The 20,936-nt window shown below is 41.5% G+C and overlaps 1 protein-coding gene across 1 annotated transcript in view; it reads left to right on the top strand.

Moving 5' to 3' along the window:
• The window catches only part of nbr1b (NBR1 autophagy cargo receptor b), a 29,722-nt gene that overhangs the window by 3,101 nt on the left and 5,685 nt on the right, over positions 1-20,936 (top strand). The window contains exons 2-22 of the mRNA XM_020623484.1: positions 1,804-1,866; positions 2,175-2,193; positions 2,301-2,323; positions 3,669-3,857; positions 5,298-5,375; positions 6,156-6,403; positions 6,812-6,937; positions 7,913-8,119; positions 8,401-8,560; positions 9,923-10,006; positions 10,205-10,390; positions 10,563-10,679; positions 12,916-12,991; positions 14,585-14,695; positions 14,866-15,030; positions 17,056-17,313; positions 17,820-18,030; positions 18,138-18,383; positions 18,911-18,996; positions 19,825-19,891; positions 20,202-20,295. Coding sequence (XP_020479140.1) covers positions 1,804-1,866; positions 2,175-2,193; positions 2,301-2,323; positions 3,669-3,857; positions 5,298-5,375; positions 6,156-6,403; positions 6,812-6,937; positions 7,913-8,119; positions 8,401-8,560; positions 9,923-10,006; positions 10,205-10,390; positions 10,563-10,679; positions 12,916-12,991; positions 14,585-14,695; positions 14,866-15,030; positions 17,056-17,313; positions 17,820-18,030; positions 18,138-18,383; positions 18,911-18,996; positions 19,825-19,891; positions 20,202-20,295 — 2,814 coding nt within the window. The remainder of the gene's footprint in view (positions 1-1,803; positions 1,867-2,174; positions 2,194-2,300; positions 2,324-3,668; positions 3,858-5,297; positions 5,376-6,155; positions 6,404-6,811; positions 6,938-7,912; positions 8,120-8,400; positions 8,561-9,922; positions 10,007-10,204; positions 10,391-10,562; positions 10,680-12,915; positions 12,992-14,584; positions 14,696-14,865; positions 15,031-17,055; positions 17,314-17,819; positions 18,031-18,137; positions 18,384-18,910; positions 18,997-19,824; positions 19,892-20,201; positions 20,296-20,936) is intronic.

Raw genomic sequence — 20,936 nt, 5'->3', positions numbered from 1 at the left:
CTGTTCACCATCATCATCCCTTCCAGTTTACTGAGAGCTGTTTTAGACTTGAGAAATTGTATTGGCGTATTTCTTTACAGCAGCTTCTGCACTTCAGTAGCAACGAAAATAGGAACATTCTCACCTTCCTGTCGCTGTCTCAGGGTCTTTTTGCAGGTCTCTTTCCAGTCTCTGTTGGCTTGACAGTGTGTCCTCATCTGCTGTTAGCTGAGTGATACTTTTCCACAAATGAAATAAAACAGTTTTGGGGGCATTGATTATACTGTACCTGATATCAGCTGTCATGGATGTGCACCTCCTCTTGAACAGGTGGTATTCTTCAGTCTGAAGAGAAATTTAAGACAAAAATATAAAAATTAGAGATGCACCGATTGCAATTTTGTTTGCCAATTCTGATTGTTTTCCGAGTCTGAACTGGTGATTCCGATTTTGGCTAATAATAATATTCTTTCTTTCTAAGAACTGCAACTGAGAGCATATACAGACTTTGTAGTACAGTACAAATAAAACATATTAAATTAGTTTGACATTTTACATCTTTTCCCTCATGTAAAGAAATCTGACAATAAACCTTTTTTTTAGAACAAGCCAAATAAAATGAAGTCCAACCTTTGTAGTTATCCAAATGTAAACTGGTGCAGCAGCTAATAGAAACAGAAAAACGTCTGTTACGTCACACCCACTGAACATGCAGTTCATTTTAAAGTGTAGGTAGTTTTTAATTTGGTGTTTTACCATGAATCAGATACACTGTACATATACATGTCTCATATGTAGCCAGTAATTCCCTATTTGTCAGACTTTTGTCATAGTTTTCCCTTCTCCAAGGTGTTTCTGTAGGCTCCTCTGTGCACACATGACTGGTATAGATGTGAGCATAAGTCTCGTGCGAGCTGCACACGAGATGCTACATGCTACACACACTACACTTTTAGCACACTGTGTGTGCGACATGTGTGCATGTCAATATGATCGGCATAGAGCCAGAATCTCCAGCCGATCAATCAATTCATCTTTAATAAAAATGTTTTTGCTGTAGTCATCCTCATTGAAGTGTGACATACCATCTGCATGACCAGTCGCACCACAAAGAGCCCCTGATGGTCCCTGGAACTTTCCTCCTGGGCAGTGAGAACAGTGGGAATTAAAACAGAACCTGTGAATAATGGCCATGTTAGCTTAGTATTTGTTAAGTTCCAACAGTGGAAAATGCCTAATAGTGAACCACTCAGCTAGAATCAACCTCGAACTACTGGAAACATTGAAGACAAAAGTCCAGAAGACTTATTCTAAATCACTAAGCACCGTGTGTCAAGTAAGAAGATGAAATGTAGGCTTGGAGCTCTGCTCAGTTGGATTTATGGTCCTTCCCTTTTGGCTACAGCAGTCTCTAAGAGTTCATTTGTCTGACTGCTGCTGAGTTACAGATGTCAGACTTAACTGTGAGCTGCCGTTTTACCAAAGAGAGAGATGCAAGTGGGTTCGCTTTACAGTGTTTATCAGTATTTGGTTTTCATTTGATGTGAACTGCTGAATAATACATACGACATGAGCTCTTATCGCTTCCAGGGGAAGCATAATGAAGTATAACAAAGAGCCACAGAAGGAAGAATGTCACAAGAATACTGTGTCCAGCTTTGAGCCGGTAAAGAGCCAACAGGAGCATGAATGCAGCCCACTGCCTGAACGCACCTTTCTCTGGCTGAGCAGGGATGAACATTAGCCATCCGGTGTGGGTGTGGCTAAAAGACAGCTGACCCATCATTAAGACCCTTTATCTTCCTGTGTGTGTGTTGTGTGCAGGTGAAGCGTTCCTTTGGCCTGTGCAGTCTTCAGCTGACCTATTTTGATGAGGAAAATGAGGAGGTGAGAGACTGGACTTATTTGCCTATTCCCCACATTTTATTACCTTTTTTAAAGTAAAGTATGAGTATAGTATTGCACTTCCATAAAGATGGAGGACATCGGGATTATATTATGTGGACAATGGTCCTCCAGAGCCACAGAACATTTTATATAACAGTATTTATAGGCTGATTCCCCTGACAAATAAACTGGCCGGTGGAGTGGAGGCCCCTTCAGTTCCTGAACTGTATCAATAAACAAATAACAAAGTGGTGCCACAGTGAAAATATTCAGATTTTCAGCAAAAGTCTTCTCCTTTCTTCTTCCAGGTCTCAATTAACAGTCAAGGTATGTAAGCGAAAAACGGTCATGAGATGCCATATGTTAAACAACAAATCTGTTATGTTGAATATGTTTCCATATTGAAATAAATACTGTTTCTGCCTATATTCCAGTGGAGTATGAGGAGGCAATAAAGGTAAGTTCATGTAAAGTTTAATTACTGTTCACATTTATGTGCTTATGGGAAACAATAATATTAAAAAAGTAGTGTACGCCATGTTTTAGCTCAGCTCACATTGCCTGTTTATTATGTGACAGTGCTAACTAACAGTGATTACACTGTGTGCCAATATTCAAACTTTATTATATGCAAGAGATACATTTTTTGGATAGGTGAAACAGATTGTACATTCATTTTCTGCCAATTATCTATTGTTCAAATTATAGTTGGCAAAGGCTGTTTGCTAACTATTAAGTGGAGTCCTGCTAAAAATCTGAGAGGCCCTGAAAAGGTTTCGGATTTTGAGCCTGGTTCAAGGTTGTTGTGTTTCTTCAAGCATATGGCCAGGGACAGGTTTGGTTTCATTATTTTCAGATGCAATTTAAATTTCCTGCAGGAAATTTCCCTCTGACTGTATCTATGCATGTCATATGTTGCCATTTAGAGAGACTGGTATGGTCAGAATCCTGTATCCTGTAGCTCTGGTCCTGTTCCAGTGGAATTTTAGAGAGACTGGTATGGTCAGAATCCTGTATCCTGTAGCTCTGGTCCTGTTCCAGTGGAATTTTTTGACCATTCTTTCTCACAGCACTAAGAGAGTATAAAAATCCTGCTCCTGTCAAACTGAGGTGTCGAGACACGATTTACGACATTTGAATGATGTGGGATTGTGACATCATGCTTCTGACTCTTAAGTCCCACCCACTTTGACCACCTTGCTCCCTTCTAGATCAAACTTTTATGACCCTTAATTATATACTTCAAAATGATTTTGCATGTCTGCATTGGAATTTCATATTGAAATATTTTATTATATGTTTTATAACAGCATTAATGGATTTTATTAGGGTTTCCCCTGAGAACTGAACAACACCCCCACAGACTAGAGTTATTGCATCTTTTTCTAAGTCAAAGTAGCTCTAACCCACACCTCCAAACTGGTTTCATTGACTGGACTTAATGTTCATTAACTCCTGGCCCCAGTTAGCTTTTGTTTAAGTCATTAGCCTAGAGGATCACATACTTTTCCAATCTACACTTTGACTGTTTAGATGAAATATTTAGTGCGTTACTAGCTAAAATTGATTGTGTTTGTATGTAGTATGGCCATTGGCTACATAGCTTTCACTTTATTTCCCTGTGAGATGGCAGTGTTCTCTTTTTTTGCTATGTCTTTTTATGCGTGTTAAATACTACAGTTCTTCAGAAGACATCAGTCTTCTCCATGACAGCATTTTTGTTCTTATTAGTAGAAAGCTTATTTGGCAAACTGACCCAAAAATGACACCAAGTGAGACTAACCCATTGACTCATTTCCCAGAGTGCTTTGAGGCAGGGTAATCGACTGCACATGAATGTGTACGAGACTCGAGGCCAGCTGTCAAGGGTCCCCACCACCAAGGCCAGTGGAGCAGAGCCCAAGAGGGGCTTTAGACCTCCGCAGCACTGCCCTGCCCTGGCCCAGGTGGTCAGCCGCAAGGTGCAGGCAGCAGTGCCAGAACAAGGCATGGTAAGACCCCAACACTCAGCATGTCATATTGACCACACAATGCATTTCTTTGACTATTTATCAGTCAGCTGCCACTGGGCAGATGCTTCTCATGAGTGCACTCCAGTATTGTTGCTATTATATTGGGTAGAGATGTGTCATTTGTGTCCTCAGATTAATTAAATATGTGGACAAAATATTCAGTTCCTTTTTTTGAATTAATAGCATATACAGTAGCCTACCTTTTGTTGCATGTTTTTTTGCTAGTCTGGTCAGGCACTGAATTATCACTTCATTCATCCAGTCTAACCTCCTGCTCATGTTTTGTCCTAACCAACCAGTAGTGGGTGAGGTTCCTGTCCCACTGATGTCGTTTTCTGTTTAGACTGCCTATTGATTCCTCATTTATGAGTTCACTTCCACCTAGTCCCACAGCTTAAAAGCTTTTTGCTGGTTGTGTGTGGCAGAGCAGGGCTGACAGAGAGAAAGAAAACAAAAGTAAGTCATACTGACGTAGGAAAATGACAAATCAGAGTCTGACTGGCCTTGGCCAGGCAGAGAAGACTGGCTCTTCTTCATTGGTTGTCTGGTTTTCTTTTCAGTGCTACAATATCAGTGTTAGTGCTTCACATTGTTGACCTGCTCTGTATCTGCCAGAGACTTTTCTTTTTTATTAGCCATGTGCGTATTTGATTCTATACATATGATCAAATTTTTGGTTGTGTGTGTGTCACCATATTTACATTAAACACCACAGATGCACCAACCTATGGTCTTCTTTTTATTTTGCTCTATTTTCCCCCAAAAAACTATTTTTAGATTGAGGCTGGGATCTTTTAAAGGAATGCAATTTACTATATATGGCAATTAAAGTTGGAAACAGTCAAAGGATTGCTGTTTTGGGAAATTTGTGCATTTACCTTTTTGCCAAGACTTAGATGTGAAGAGTTTTTCATATCTGTATGATACATAAAAGGCATCTGCCAGCATGAGGTTAGTTTTGCTTTGCACAAAGACCAAGAACACGGAGAAACAGCTGGCCCGGCTCTGTCCAGAGGTAACAAAATTTCTCTAAAGATCGCTGATCTATTTGTTTCATCTCGTTTGCTTAATCTGTACAAAAACTGAAGTGGAAAAACATGTTGTGGATTTACAAGGGGGTTATGTACCGGACCTCTTCCAAGCCAGTGACTTCTTGGAGTTCTGTTATCACCATGACCCTTTTTCTAGACAACAGGAAGTCACTGCACCTGGCCAAGAAATAATCACAGCTTCATGTATAACCACAGTGTGTGGTAGACATTTTTTGCGTGTGTTAGTGTTCTTGTGTGTACATCCAGTAGTGTGGGTGGTGTAATAGTTACTGGTGAAAATTCAATATAACCTGTTCAGTCATTTACACCAATAAGATGTGAATATGCAGTTTTTACTGAATGAATTTTGTTTTCTTCTGTTGATAAGGTGATCATGAAAGAAGTGAAAGGCACCAAAGAAGAAGACAAGACTCCTCCAGCTTGGTTCACCTCCTACATGGAGAAGGTAAAAACAACTTTACTTTTGCATCGTGGCAGGAAGCTGTGTCGCGTTGTTCATTTTTATATACCATCTGTTCCCCTGATACTGTCTATGAGCACATGTTTTTTTGCTGGAGAAACTTGATTGATTGATTGATTGATTGATTGATTGATTCTTTCAAACATGCAGAACAGCAGAACAGAACAGAACAATGATCAAATGACAATAACACACATGATTACACATATCCAACCAATGCTAATTCAAAATCAGTTTGCTTACACCTATTACATGTTTGAATGGAGTAGGAAGAAGTCAGACTTATCCAGTCCTACCCCATGACATCATATTATACAAAATTTATGCAACATTGGCTGCAAGCAATATCACTACATAGATAAAGCAGATTGTTACTTATTCGTGCATATATCTTGTATAACACATACATTTATATTTATATTTAAACTCCTTAATTCTGGTACTATTTTTCATGTCCACAGTTAAGTTATTCCATAGTTTGACCCCACTTATAGAAATACAAAATCTTTTTTTGGTTGTTCGTATAGCATGAACTTTTAAATTTAAATGTCCCCTTAAGTTATATCCCCCTTCCCTTTCACCAAATAACTTTTGGATTCCACCAGGTAATAAATTGTTCCTGGCCTTATACATAAACACAGCAGTCTTATATTCCACTATATCAAAGAATTTTAACAATTTAGACTGTATGAAAACTACATTTGTGCGATCCCTAAACTGATGGAATACAAAGACTCTCCAACTCTACCCACCTCATTCCTCCAGTTTAAGGACCAGGTAGTTCGCGAGGCAGTGGAGAAGATCTGCAGGGAATTCTCTGGACAGTGCTGCATCCACAAGCCCATAGGAGGAGGGGGAGGAGGAGTAGGGGGAGGTAGAGGGGAAACAGTAGGGGGAGCGGAAGCCCAGCAGGTCCCTGAGGTGTCCTCCACCCTGCCTGGAGCTCCATCCTCCTCCACTCCTCCCTGCTCCTCCTGCAGGGGGCAAACCACCGGAGGAGGTTACCAGTGCAGGTACGTGTTGTCAGCAGCTAACTGGCTGATTGTAAGTCACTCTGGGTGGAACGCCCCAAACTAATTCTATCAGTAGCAGTTTTTATTCTTTAATTTATCCCCTTCACATTTATTGATCTGCTTCTTCAGCTGATAAGCAACCAGCAGCAAAACCCAGCATAACCTGAGAAATGTATCACATTAAAAGCTTTACAGTGGCTTAAAGGCTGGAGTTTCTCATGTTGCCAATGGACTTATAATGTGAAACATCTGTAGGAAGTGCTGAATGTTAGCCATGGTAACTTAACAGTGATACAAAAAATAGTGAAATAAATGTGACAGGATATAACAGCAGCCTATTTTCTGCCTTTGTCCCCCCGTCCCTCTCTGTATCTCTCTTCATGTCCTGTCCTGCTTCCCTCTCATCAGTGTGTGCACCTCCTGTACCTTGTGTGAGCCCTGCAGTTTCTCTCATGACCCCAGTCACAACCTGGTGAGAGCCCGGACTCCTCTGTCCATCCCCGAACATGGATCGCCTGCCCCTGACCACAGCAAGTATGACACAACAGCACTGTTACAATTACTTTAACACTGCTTCCATTTTTGCATATTTATGAATATTTAATGTTTAATATATGTTTAGATATTTTAATGTAATATTTAACAAAAGTCAGGGAATCTTGATTTTTAACAGAGCATTAATTATGTTCATTTTGACATGAAGGAGAAGCAGTAGCTAGTAGACAGTTTAAAAAATCATCACCTTGTTCCATCGACTTTAACACTAAGGTTTACAGGCTGGGGTAGATAGTGATGTATTATAAATAATGATGGAGGAAGTATTTAGATCATTTACCTAAGTAAATATAGCACTTCAGAATTATAAAAACTCTCCATTAAAAGTCAAATTCCAGCACCGAAAATGCCATACAAGTAAATGGAAGTTTTATCAGCAAAATTTACTTAAAGCTATTCTATATCTTTTTTCCTACTGCTAGAGGGTCTAGTGAGACTCAAAACTGACACCATATGCCACTCCTAACCAGGCTTTGCCTCTCCCATCACGTCCAGTTTCCTAGTGATGGTGTAAAATGTGGATGCCCGGTTGCATCAAACTGTGCAAAATGCAGCCTTTGGTCGTAAGCTAGTGTTAGCTGACTAATAAGTGCATTTGGAAAACCAGTGGAACACTCTGGTCACTGCTCATGTCACACAAAGCACTAACATTACACAAAGCTCGAATTACCCCCAAATTTAAGTTTGGCTTTGGTTTATTTCTGACATTGTAGTGTAAACTGTCGGCCCTTATAGACCCAGGCGTGCGCCTTGCCAAACACTGTCCAATCAGTTCAGTTTGCAACAGGTGCACTTCAGTCGAGTTCTAGACACATCTGAAGGATAAATGAAGCAAGCAGAATTGTCCCTGGACCTATACTCAGAAGGCCAGTTGGGTCAGTGGTCTGCATCTGCCTCTTCATGATGCTTGTCTTTGTTTCCACCTGTCCGTCGCCGTACGGCTCCTTCCTCCAGGTTCTATCGGCGAGGTGACCGCAGTTTCCGGAAGGCAGAGAAGCAGCGTCTCAAAGCAGAGAAACGCCTGCTGAAGGCAGAGGTCAAAGAGATCCGTAAACAGCTGAGGATGGAGCGGCGGGGAATACAGTGGAGCTCCTCCCACAGAGATGGAAGCTCCTCCCCTGTCCTTCTGCAGCCTCGAGCCACGCAGCACAACAGCCCAGAGTAGGTCACTGAAACGAACGTGTCAGGTACACATTAGAGAACATAGTATTGTTCTTAAACCTCAGTCAATTAAGAAAATAATTTACTGAGTATTGAAGGTCAGTGACTGCCAAGCAGGGGTAAAACTGAATAAATGGTTGGGAACTACTATTTAGGTTATACCAGCCAGGTACACTTTTCAAATATAGATTAATTAAAATTTTCTGGGAGGTGCAAGAAATGATAATTGTTTGAACACCGACACACAATAGATGGACATACAGATTTTATTTCTTGCCCAGGCGTCCAAAACGTCCCTGCCCTCTAGTGGTTCCAGCCATGACGGCTGCGTTTCTAGATGAGAACCTTCCTGATGGGACTCGACTGCGTCCTGGGACCAAGTTTATTAAGTACTGGAAGATGAGGAACACTGGAACTATCACTTGGAGCGCTGATACTAAGGTAAAGACCATACAGTAGTCATTTACTTTCTTCTCAGGGAGTCATTTAAATGCTGTTTATCCTCTTGGGAGCATGAGTTTATACAGCAGACCTTGGATTAAGAGATATCTTGAGCCCAGTGTGAATGTTTTATACTACCACAAAGCAGTAATTACACTTTCGTACTGGTGATAGCCATAGCCATAGACATAATGTTTTTGGATTGTCCATCTGTCCATCCATGTGGCCGTCTCTCCACCTGTCCATACATCTGTTTGTCCCAGTCCTATGAACATGATGAACTTGAACCCAAGGATAAACTGATTACATTTAGGTAAGGCAAGTCATCTTCTGACCAGCAAGTTAGTGGTTCGACTCCCGGTCTCCCCGCATGCCTAAGTGTCCCTGAGCAAGGCACTGAGCCCCGAATTGCTCCCGGTGGCTTGATTAGCGCCGTTGTGTGGCAGCCTTGTCATCATCAGTGTGTGAATGGGTGAATGGTGTATGATCTCCCTGTAAAGCACTTTGGCCAGTGCAACACACTGTGAAAATGTGCTATATAAATACAGCCCATTTACCATTTACATTTTGGTCATCAGAGATCACTGTATCCTCACAAGCGTCCTGTTCCTGGGAATTTGACTGAATGGCAGAAGCATAAAGTTGTGAAGTGGTAATTCTAGTTTTAAGCATGCTATCTTGCTGATCAATGAAGCATAAACAACTACTGGGACTAAGTATACACAGAGCTGCAAGCATAGCTGTAGCATCCTAGTCTTGTTTGTTTTTATGTTTTAAGAAGGTCATATTTACCCATAAGGTTTAGCAAAATGGAACTTTGAAAAATAGTTTTTCTGGCCTGCCATGAGAACCTGCATTAATTCATTTTGCCACAGCTACCCCTTTTCACATTAACACTGACCTGAAATTGTGCTGGTGTCCACCTGGTAAATATAATATTACTTGTCTTTTGTCTTTAGTTTTGGTCTCTACACATGCTAGTCATTAAATGTATCTGTTTGCTGCTAACTACTGGACAGATTGTGTAAAGTGGGTATTAAAGCTTTTTTCTCAGAAACCTACAGCGTTCTGCTGCTTAAAACAAAACCAATGAGTGTTGAGACTCAAACAGTAAAGCTGTGGGCCATACAGCCAAAGCAATGTGCTGGTGCTAGAGGCTGTGGGCTGCAGAATTGGTGATAATTCTTTGACACCCTTCACATTAGACACAGTTATCTGAGCCCTTCTCTATATATTAATGACATATTGAATAGTTCACATGTAATAAACTTCTTTCAGCTTTCACTGTAAGAGTAAGTAGAGAGTTGTGTAGTCAAATAAACTCTCACTGATAGGTGAGCATGTTATGTTTGCTACCTGCAGCTGAAGTTCATGTGGGGGAACCTGGCGGTGGGATCTGGGGATCGTTGGAGAGAAGTGTCTGTTCCCTTCCTCCAGCCAGGACAGGTGAGATGGCAACATGAGGGACATTTTCATTTTCAGTCATCTTTGGAAAATCACCCAGACTTTTTCCACATAAATGCCATTCCTTGCTTTTTCGATATAGTTAGCACATTACCACTCTGACTTTTGCACTATATTGTATATGATATGTTGTTTGTAAAGTTGATGACCTGCATGTTTTTTGTTTCCTGGTGTGTCCAGGTTGGTGTCGTGAGTGTTGCACTGTGCGCTCCTGCCATGGAGGGCTCCTACACCTCCCACTGGCGTCTGGCTCACGCTGGGGAGCAGTTTGGTCCGAGGGTATGGTGCAGCATTGTGGTTGACCCTCTGGCCCCAGCGCCCATGATGGCTGATGGGATACTGGTGTCACCCTGTGTCACACCACAGGTAGAACAGATGAGTGGTTGAATGAAAACAGTAATGCCTTGGAAATTAGACAGTGTCAACATTTTTTATCTAATAGACACACAAATAGATAAATATATACACACACACACACACACACACACACACACAGAAATACTGGATATATAGGTGAAATGTTTGTTTTTGTGTACAGGGTAAGAACCCAGTAACAAAGGATGGAAAAGCCTGTTCAGGTTCTAGGGAACAACCTTTAATGTCGGTGGACCAGGAAGAGTACTACATCCCCTCTGTGGACCTGCTCACTGCACAGGTAATATAATCTACAGTCAGCAGACTGCAGTACATATTTATTTCTTCAGATGAACCAGTCCAGCATTTTCTCCCCCATACAGATTCCAGTAGTCTAACTGGTATTGGTCAATACTAAATACTGATCTGAGTGCTCTTTTTTTCCACAGTGTGAAATTTGTAAAACCCTCTGTGTGGAAGTGATTGCGTATAATAATTAGGGGTGTAACAATACTTGTAATGTCACAATATCACGATAGAAAAATTTCTTGATAATGTTGTGGGACTGTGGCTGTAATTACCAGGATATTACATATGATTATTTTGGCAGTGGCAGAGAAGAAACAAGCCTGATGTCATATATATGCATATAAATTCAGAGATGCTGTTGTAAGAAAATGTGATGGCAGACCAGTTTACATGTCTTAAAGTCAATGAAAGTCAATATTTTTAGGAAAGCAATCAGAACAAATGGTGTAAAATCCTATATAAAAGTGCAGTGGAGTGTCATAGGAGTTAGCATTTTTGCACTTTGGTTCCCTCGCCCTTAAATGAGTCCCTTCTTATTTGCTATGGTGATGGACAGGTTGACAGATGAGGTCAGACAGGAATCTCCGTGGACAATGATGTTTGCAGATGACATTGTGATCTGTAGTGAGAGCAGAGAGCAGGTGGAGGAACACCTGGAAAGGTGGAGGTCTGCTCTGGAAAGAAGAGGAATGAAAGTCAGTCGTGGTAAGACAGAATACATGTGTATGAACGAGAGGGAGGGAAGTGGAACAGTGAGGTTACAGGGGGCTGAGGTCAAGAAGGTGCAGGAGTTTAAGTGTTTGGGGTCAACAGTCCAGCGTGATGGGGAGTGTAGGAAAGAGGTGAAGAGGCGAGTGCAGGCAGGTTGGAGTGGGTGGAGAAAGGTGTCAGGAGTGTTGTGTGACAGAAGAGTGGACTCAAAGGAAAGGTGTACAAGACAGTAGTGAGACCAGCTATACTGTATGGGTTAGAGACTGTAGCAGTGAGGAAAAGACAAGAGGCAGAGATGGAGGTAGCAGAGATGAGGATGTTGAGGTTCTCTTTAGGAGTGACCAGGATGGACAGGACTAGGAATGAGCACATCAGAGGGACAGCTCAGGTCAGCTGTTTTGGGGACAAGGTCAGAGAGGCCAGATTGAGATGGTTTGGACATGTGCAGAGGAGGGATAGTGGTTATATTGGTAGAAGGATGTTGGAGATGGAGCTGCCAGGCAAGAGGTCAAGAGGAAGGCGAAAGAGGAGATATATGGATGTACTAAAAGAGGACATGAAGTTAATTGGTGTGAGAGCAGAGGATGCTGAAGATAAAGTTAGGTGGAAACAGATGATTCGCTGTGGCAACCCCTAACGGGAACAGCCGAAAGAAGAAGAAGAAGAGGTTCCTTCACCCTTAAATCAGAGGGGGGCTTTTTTGACCCCTGAAATAATGTCTGTGGTTAAGACAAGGCCAATACATTTTCAAGTTCTGTTCTATGAAATAGAATATGTCAGTTAACACCCCACTCGTGAGTTTTTATGCTTTTACATGTCTTAAAAAGGCAGTTGCTAACAAGTGGCTAAATGAGACTACAGAGGTTGCCAGTGATATTAAATGCCATCATGGTGAACAAAGAGAATAATATGCTCACTAGCTCGCCTTTACAGCCTCATTATTTTTAAACTTGCACACTTGCAGACTAAACTAACTGCACAGGCCATGATCACTAGTTAGGTCAAGCCACACTCAGAGGAAAGGATTTTGTAGAAGAGGTAAATTCGCAAAATCAGATTATAAATTGGAAGCTGTGGTGGTGATGTTTGTTTATAGCCTAACAATAGCTTCTTACTTCTCTAGAATAAGTTTATTTTTTTATAATTAACTCATTCATAATTTTATCAGTAAAATGTCAAGCATTCAAATCTCTTATGTTTGACCAAGAGTCCTAAACCCAAGATAATCAGTTCACATTATAAAATAGAGAAAAGCAGCAAATGGTCACATTGCAGAAGCTGAAACCAGAACAATTTTAGCATATTTTTCTTAATAAATGACTCACCCCAGGATTTTAGTGTGTAAAAGAATGGTCGAAACTGAGACAGCAGGGGCTTAGATGTTCTGACATTTTATCTAGTATGTATCAAATGTCAAAAAACACTGCCTCCTACATTTCACATTATGCAGCTCAAAAACTTCTTTAATTTGCTACCTGTTGTTGTTGTTGTTGTTGTTGTTGTTGTCTGTGTGTCAGGATCTTCTATCTTTTGAGCTGTTGGACATCAACATTGTCCAAGAGCTGGAGAGTGTCCCAAACAACACCCCTGCTGGTAAGAAGAGTGGCTTCCAGTTGTTGATGTTTGCATTTCGGAACACTGGGCATGTTGTACATGATTTACATTCTGTTTTTATCATATTTGGGATATGACATTTGCGCAATACTAGTTAATGATCAGTGCATGCTCTTTGCACAGGCACCTATGATGTTTACAAACTCAAAGTGGCAATTTTGACATTAATCTGACATTCCTATAACTGTCAACCTTCAATGAATTTGACTATAGCAGTTGAAACAGGCACCCTGTAAACTGTCTCCCACAGAACTGAATAGGTCAGCATTTCTCCCATCTAAATTACCAAGTATGTTTAAGTCTTTCTTAACAGAAAGATACTTCTCAGTAGCATTTGGGAACCTGGATATTTGGTTTCTACAAAACTGATACAAGGGCTTATCAAAGTTTCTGAAATCAGAATATCATGATGCTCAAACATATAAACAAGATACTTCAAAACCCAGTTGTCACTGGGATACCCATGTCCAAGTAAACACACACATTGCTAGCTTGAGGTAAAGAGCTGATAGTTTGAGCACAAACCTCCATCCAAGGAAGCTCACTGGCCCCATAATGTCATTCCACCTAAAAACAATATTCCCATGATAGTTTTGCCCTCAGAATATAATTCTTTACCCATGAAAACCTACCCCTAGCCTTTAGAATCAAATTGATGCCATTAGTTTGAATGTTATTACAGAAAAACAGTATTTCAGTAATGGCGGATTTCGGCAGGATCTAGCTCAGCAACTGTTGAACATGTGTCAAACTCACTGACCCTCTACTGAGTCAGCAGAGTTTCAACTAGAATTTGATCTTAGTTGCAAGTCTTTAGCATTATTTGATGTCTCACAATAGTAAGTTTTCCATTAGCCCTATATAGTAAATGTGAACATTCTGGATCATCACATCCAGAATATTATTGGATCCAAATCAGACTGTGGTGTATGGTAGATCTTATGTAGATGCTATTGTGCAATTTTTGTCCAGGCATTGTAGGCAGTGTGTATGGAGTTAGAAGCTAAAATATTTCAATTATCCTAATCTCACAATGGCGAAGAACCTTTTAAAAAAACTCCTGGATCCTGGCGATGATCTCGGTTAGCACCAAAATCTAATGGATTTTTATGTGAGCCATACCATACCTCTCCAAAACCTTAATCAAAATCCATTCATTACTTTTTGTGATATACTGTTAACAATCCAACCAACAAACCAACCAACTATACAGCACTCAGAGAGTGCAAACCTCTGCCAAGGCAGCTCAGTTTTCCCATAATGCCATTACACTTAAAAGCAATATTCCCATGAGAATTTGACCCTCATAATATGATTCCTTGACAATGAAAACCTAGGATATCCATAGCATTTGGAATCACATTTATATCAGCATTAGTTTGAATGTTATTCAAGAAAAACGATATACATGAGCAATTACTAAATGTCTAAACAAATGTCCTATGCAGACTGACATATTAATGTCATGTTAACAGCCTTTGATAGACGCACACAACTCACACTATTTGTTCAGTCTGTTGAGTTCATCAGTTCAGTAAATTTTCTATCTTTGTTTTCTTTTGCTCCATGCAGACATGACTCCCTGCATGTCCCCTCTGCCCCAAGATGGCCACCTGCAGGACAAGAGCAGCCCCTCTTTGGGTTTGATCCAAGAAGAGACAGAAGTCATCAACAGCATCATGGGTAACTGAGTTTCCTATTCATACTTATATAAAGTTCTCAGTGGAGTTTTGTTGACAGAGGTTGGTATGTGATATAAAAATCTAAGTTGCTCCCCTCCAGAAAACAAACAAACAAACAAAACAACACTAAGCTGCTGCCTCAACATTTGTCCTCTTGTCACTGGTTCACAGATGTGCCTCATGGGACAGGATCTGGAGCTGAAGCGGGCAGAGTTCCAGCTCAGGAGGAAGGGGAGGATGACATCAGTGGGACTCAGTTTGTTTGTGAGACTGTGATTCGCTCAATGACCTTGGAGGAGGCCCCTGACCATGCCCCTCTGAGAGGGTCAGGTAAAGGTGAGTCAGCACTGGTCACAAGTCTGAAGCTGTCCTAGAAAGTGATTGTTGGTTTTTACATTTTCCTAAAATGTGATTCCAGAATTTTATGCTAGAACCTGGACTTTTCAGCCACTTGGCATCTCATAAAATTTGTTTGCTGGAGAATGTTAAAATATTAACTCACTTGGTAGAAAGCAGTCTTCTTATCAGCCTTTTCCACTACAGGGTAATAAATACTTGTAACTTAACATTTTCCCAATATCACAGCTACTGCCTTGTTTCCATTGTCTTTGCCCGCTTTGGGGAAGACTCCTGTTTATACAAGCAAGCAACAATATCCCTGCATTCAGAGAGATGCTGTGCTTGTTAGCTTCTGTAAGCCTTTTGACCGACAGAGGTAATAGAAGATAACAATGCTAAAAAATTCTAAATAAAAAATAAAGATAAGAAAACTGAAGATAAAACCTAGAAAATGTCTACATTCAAATAGGAAATATGTACAATCCAAAATAGGAAAAGGATGAGAGAAAAAGGGAGACAGTCAAATGCTATAAGTCAAATTTACTGACTAGATGTGAATTAGCTAAGATTTTGCACCTGAAAAGCCAGATAATTCCTTGGAATTAATGCAGCTTTAAGAATCTAATTAAATGTATACAGCACTGTGCAAACGTCTTAGGCCGCCATTAGATTAGTTGTTTTAACAATGTTATGATGATTATATATACTTATTTATCAGAATACAACTAGAAAAAACAGAAAATATGTACAGAGTATTAAAAACACAAACAATCAGTACATATACTGGATACTCAGGATGTGGTAGTCAGGCTTTTCTAAAGACATCTGAAGAATCCAGAGAGGTCGAGGACAAAAACAGGAGTGGAAGACCAGGAAAACTGTTAAAATGTGATGAGACGTTTCTACAGTTTCTTCTCTGACACCGGAGGAAATCCAGCAGTGTCCCGGCTCAGCATATGTCAGCTTCGTCTGGATGCCAGGTTGGTTCTTCCACAGTTTGAAGAAGCCTGATCAGGAACGGCCTCAGTGGAAGGACAGCAGCCAAGAAACCACTGTTTCAGAAGGGGGACGGGGAGAAAAGGCTGAGCTATGCAAAAGGTCCCAAAGATTCCAGTGAAGATCCGTGGAAAAGAGGATTATGAAGTGATGAATCAAAGTTTGAAATGATTTGGTCTAACTAGGAACAGTATGTGAGGAGAAGAAGAGTTGGAGAGAGGTTGAAGGACGTGTGCTCGCAGCCTTCAGTGAAACGTGTTGGAGGGTCTGTCATGGATTCAAGACTTCAGGACAGTCTTCCCCCAAAGAATTCAAGCTATGCTAAGTGCAAAGGGAGGTTACACTAAATACTGACTTTGGACTGTGGAAGGCAGTTTGTTCTCAGCATTTTGTGTTTTGTAATATTGTGTACGTATTTCCTGTATTTTCTGGTTATATCTTAATAAATAGACTGAGAAATAAAAATAAATTATCATTACAACCTTGATAAAACTGCAAAACTAATGGTGGCCTAAGACTTTGTGCACACTGCTGGTCAGTGAGGAGAAATTGTTTTCGCTGTAAGTTACATTTTACATTTGATTTTACAGTTTGTATGATCTTATACAAAATGTTTTGTCAACGTTAAATGTCTCCAGTAATATTTCTTGTCATTTTTGTATTTTAACATTCTTCCCCCAGTAAGTTTTATAAATGGCTGAAATGTTCAGATTATATCATATCAGTATTTGGGTTGGTAAAACATTGAGCACATACAGCTCTGGAAAAGTGTCTTTGTCATTGTAAATAATGACATGTTCCCCGAATGACTGTGAATGATGCCCAGCAGTGACAATCAGTTGGTATACCTTGTGTGTAAATTACCACCTGTAAAATCTACTTCAGCAGTTAATATTTGATTTGTGAGTTTCAGAGTTGTTTTATTGTTTTTGATTTTATTTTTTTTTACTCAGCCTGCAGTTCTTTGGATGTGATTGACAGTATAACAATACAGTATCCAACAGTCATCCTCCTGTTTGCCCTCAGTGGTGCGTCCAGCTGCTCAGGGCAGCTCCTCCTCCTCCTGTGTGAAGACTAAAGCAGCTAAAGCAGAGGAGAGCCCAAAAAGCAGCTCCAGCAGCACCTTGAAACCACCAGCTGCACTGAAGGCTTCCCTCTGTTCCCCGTTGAAAGCCTCCCTGCCTGCTCCCCTGTCTGTGGCCCCAAACCCGGGGCCGGACCCCAGCTCAGCACCCGCCCTGCTCCACGCTTCAACTAGGGCCTCCACACTGCAGGAGCACACAGGTGACAGCAAAAGATAGTTGCTGAGCTGAATTTAGATTTGACCTAAGATCATCCTGACAGTTCCTGATTGGGCCATTTTTATGTGAGACGGACCTGCGTTTGAATCCCCTGTAGAATCTAAAACCACCAATTAGTTTGTTGTACTCACCGTAATGTATGTGAATGCAGAGCCTGTTGCCTTATTTGTCTGTGCCGAAGATGTGCACGCCCACACGTTTCAGAATTGAGTATCATGCGACATGTTGGAGACCCCTGGTTTAAATGATATGACATGAACGTGCCACTGATGCAGCTATGAGATTGATGTCAATCTTTACATCTCGCTGTTTGTAAAAATGTGAATAAGCATTTTATTGACCTTATCTTAATGGCTCCCAGTTCTTGCAGGCCAGTGTGTTCCTACTGAAACTGTCATTCATAACAGACCCTTAAACAGCATTTTATAGCAATAGTGTTGTTCCTCATATTGTCAGTGAATGCTTTTCAATTCCTTGATCCCCTCACAGCTGAAGTTGAGGAGTCCAACATGGAAAGCATCTGTGAGGAGTCCAGGATGAAGGAGAGACAGAAAGAGCCAGAGGAGCAGAAGGAGAAAGAAGGAGAGGAGAAGAGAGAAAGGACGAGAAGTCGCTCCTCCTCCACCTCTTCAGAGGATTACATCATCATCCTCCCAGATTGCTTTGACACCAGCCGGCCACTGGGGGAGTCCATGTACAGGTACAGTATGTCTCTTCTCAGCTCGGTGGTATCAACACCAGTCACCCTGCGTTGTCATGGGCGCCCGGTTCGCTTAATTTAATTCCCCATTTGTTTTCCTGCTGCAGCTCTGCCCTGTCTCAGCCTGGTGACATCTTGGCCCAGACCCCCATAGACCCAGATACTCCATCTTCTGACCACACAGCAGAAGGGGAGCTGGGTGACACAGATGAAGTTGCAGCAGCTGCAGGGACGGACTTGTCGAGCACCAGCAGTGCCAATGACATGCTCTGTACATCTCAGACTCTAGACGATGAGCCACTGACTCCTGAAATGGTGGCGCCACCTAAAGAGAAACTCAGAGGAGTAGAGTGGTTAGTTTGACATAATTTTGTGTCACTGGTGAAATTGGTGTGGAAATATACATGTTGAACTCAACATATGAAGTATTGACTTATTAGTAATAATGACAAGCCTGTTTGGCATTTATACATGCTGTTTAATCAGCCATTAATCGAATACAGGTTCTGCTTTTTAAAGTGATATTAATTCATTTTTTGGACACCAGAGGTCAAGCAACAGGCTGTTGACAGCTGTTATTGTGTGCATGTTAGCAAACAGTTGCATCTTTACACATCCAGCAGACACAGAGCAACACTGGCATTCATTTAGAATTGTGTTTGTGTCCACCACCTGATGAATCTAAATGCAATATATGCTCTCCTATTAGCTCTGTATCTAGTCTCCACCATTCTAATATCCTGTATCTGTGCCATGTTATGTTCACCAGCTAGTCTCTAACTGTGTCTGTTTGGGGCTGAGCAGGTAGTGTGGTTTTATAGGTTTCCCAGTGTTTGTTGCATTGGTTGTAAATACGTATGTTGCTTTTGAAATTGTTCAGTTCAGAGAGCAGTGGAGAGACAGATGATGACACGGCCGCTGCTGGGGAAGGAGCAGATGGCCCGGAATTGTACCAAACTGAGGATGGTAAGCACATCACTACCACTTATGAAATTAGGTCAAGAGTCCACATGCACCATATCAGCTCTGTGGGGCTGTACATAGGCACACTCACAGAGGATTTAGCTTCTTCTTTAGTCATTCTTATACCACCCAAATATGTCATAGATATTGACAGATATATACTACCAGTCAAAAATTTGGGATCATCTCTATTTTTCTAAAGCAGTTCAAGTCTAGTGAATTACCTTAAAGTAGAAGTAAACATGTTCTGAGTTTGTCACACCACAAGAAAATGTGTTATTAACCACCCAGCCAAATTTGAAGGATTAAAAATATTGCCAAGTATATAAAATTACCTTTAAAAATCATGAAAAGCTGGGGGCGTATCGAGTGAAGACAATGAAACACGCTCAATCTTGTGTAAAAGCTGTAGTAACATAGGATCAAGCAGGAGAACTGGTGCTACTGCGCTGGGGTTCTACAGGAACATTTTATCAAAGACCACTGAGTCAGTGTAGTGAATGGAAAATATGATTTTGGTGTTTATGGAGCTGCTTCTCCTTTGTGTGGGTGTTCGAACGCGAGTTCACACACACACGGAGCATACAGCTGCTGTCACAACAGTGGAGACAGGGAGCCCAGGAAAAGTCAAATTCATGGCTGAAGTTTACAACACCTATGCTCGTTGCTGTACGTGCAGTAAACCTTTGAGTAAAAAGCCAGTAGGAGTAATTTAATGAGACACCTGCTAAACAAACAGACGCAATTATAGACTATATGTATGTTTTTTGTTTTAAACTGGATAAATAGGAGATGGAGTCCAGGATAATGAGGTGTTTTATTGTCTTGCAGCCTCTAGTCCTGAACAGACTCAGACAGATGATACTGAGGACACAGAGGACAATCCTGAAGACCCCAGGTCTGACACACATACTCTTGTGACACACACAAACAAGCATGTATGCCTTATTTTGTTTGGTGCAACAAAATTTCACATAACAGAGATTATGTACTGAAGGATTCGCATGAATAAACAATGAAGTGATTGAGCAGATGTTTTACAAGCTCCTACGATTTCTTAAATTCTTATTACCTTCTTTAACTGGAGAAACTTGTCCAGGTTGTTCAGCTTTTCTAATTTAAAACATCACATTTTCCTTGGGAATGTTAGCTGGGGGTATTGTCAAGGTTTTCACACATCAGAAGTCACATTTCCTGTGTCTCCTCAGGCACCCAGGCATCACCAGCGGCCTGGTGAAGGGAGCTCTGTCAGTAGCTGCCTCTGCTTATAAAGCCCTGTTCACAGGACAAGGTCCCACCCAGGTCAGAAAGCAGTTTAAATAGAACTGTCCTATTTTGTAGCTCATATTTTACACTTGTATATTTAAAATCCTAAAACTAGGGATGTCCCAATCAAGGGTTTTTGGCATCCTAATATTAATGCAGTATTTTCTTGTTGAAATTACATCTAGAAAGAACAGCTACAGGGCTAAGCTTGTCTACATTTTTAACTGCACCTCCATCCATCCATTTTCTTCCGCTTATCCGGGGCCGGGTCGCGGGGGCAGCAGTCTAAGCAAAGATGCCCAGACCTCCCTCTCTCCAGACACTTCCTCCAGCTCCTCCGGGGGAATGCCGCGGCGTTCCCAGGCCAGCCGAGAGACATAGTCCCTCCAGCGTGTCCTGGGTCTTCCCCGGGGCCTCCTCCCGGTGGGACATGCCCGGAACACCTCCCTAGGAAGGCGCCCAGGAGGCATCCGAAAGAGATGCCCGAGCCACCTCAGCTGGCTCCTCTCGATGTGGAGGAGCAGCGGTTCTACTCTGAGCTCCTCCCGGGTGACCGAGCTCCTCACCCTATCTCTAAGGGTGCGCCCGGCCGCCCTGCGGAGAAAGCTCATTTCGGACGCCTGTATCTGGGATCTTGCCCTTTCGGTCATGACCCAAAGTTCATGACCATAGGTGAG

Source organism: Monopterus albus, unplaced genomic scaffold (genome assembly GCF_001952655.1).
Source record: "Monopterus albus unplaced genomic scaffold, M_albus_1.0 scaffold301.1, whole genome shotgun sequence".
In the NCBI taxonomy this organism is placed as follows: domain Eukaryota; kingdom Metazoa; phylum Chordata; class Actinopteri; order Synbranchiformes; family Synbranchidae; genus Monopterus; species Monopterus albus.
The sequence above is the reverse complement of the archived record's forward strand: the minus strand, read 5'-3'. Positions and strand labels throughout refer to the sequence as shown.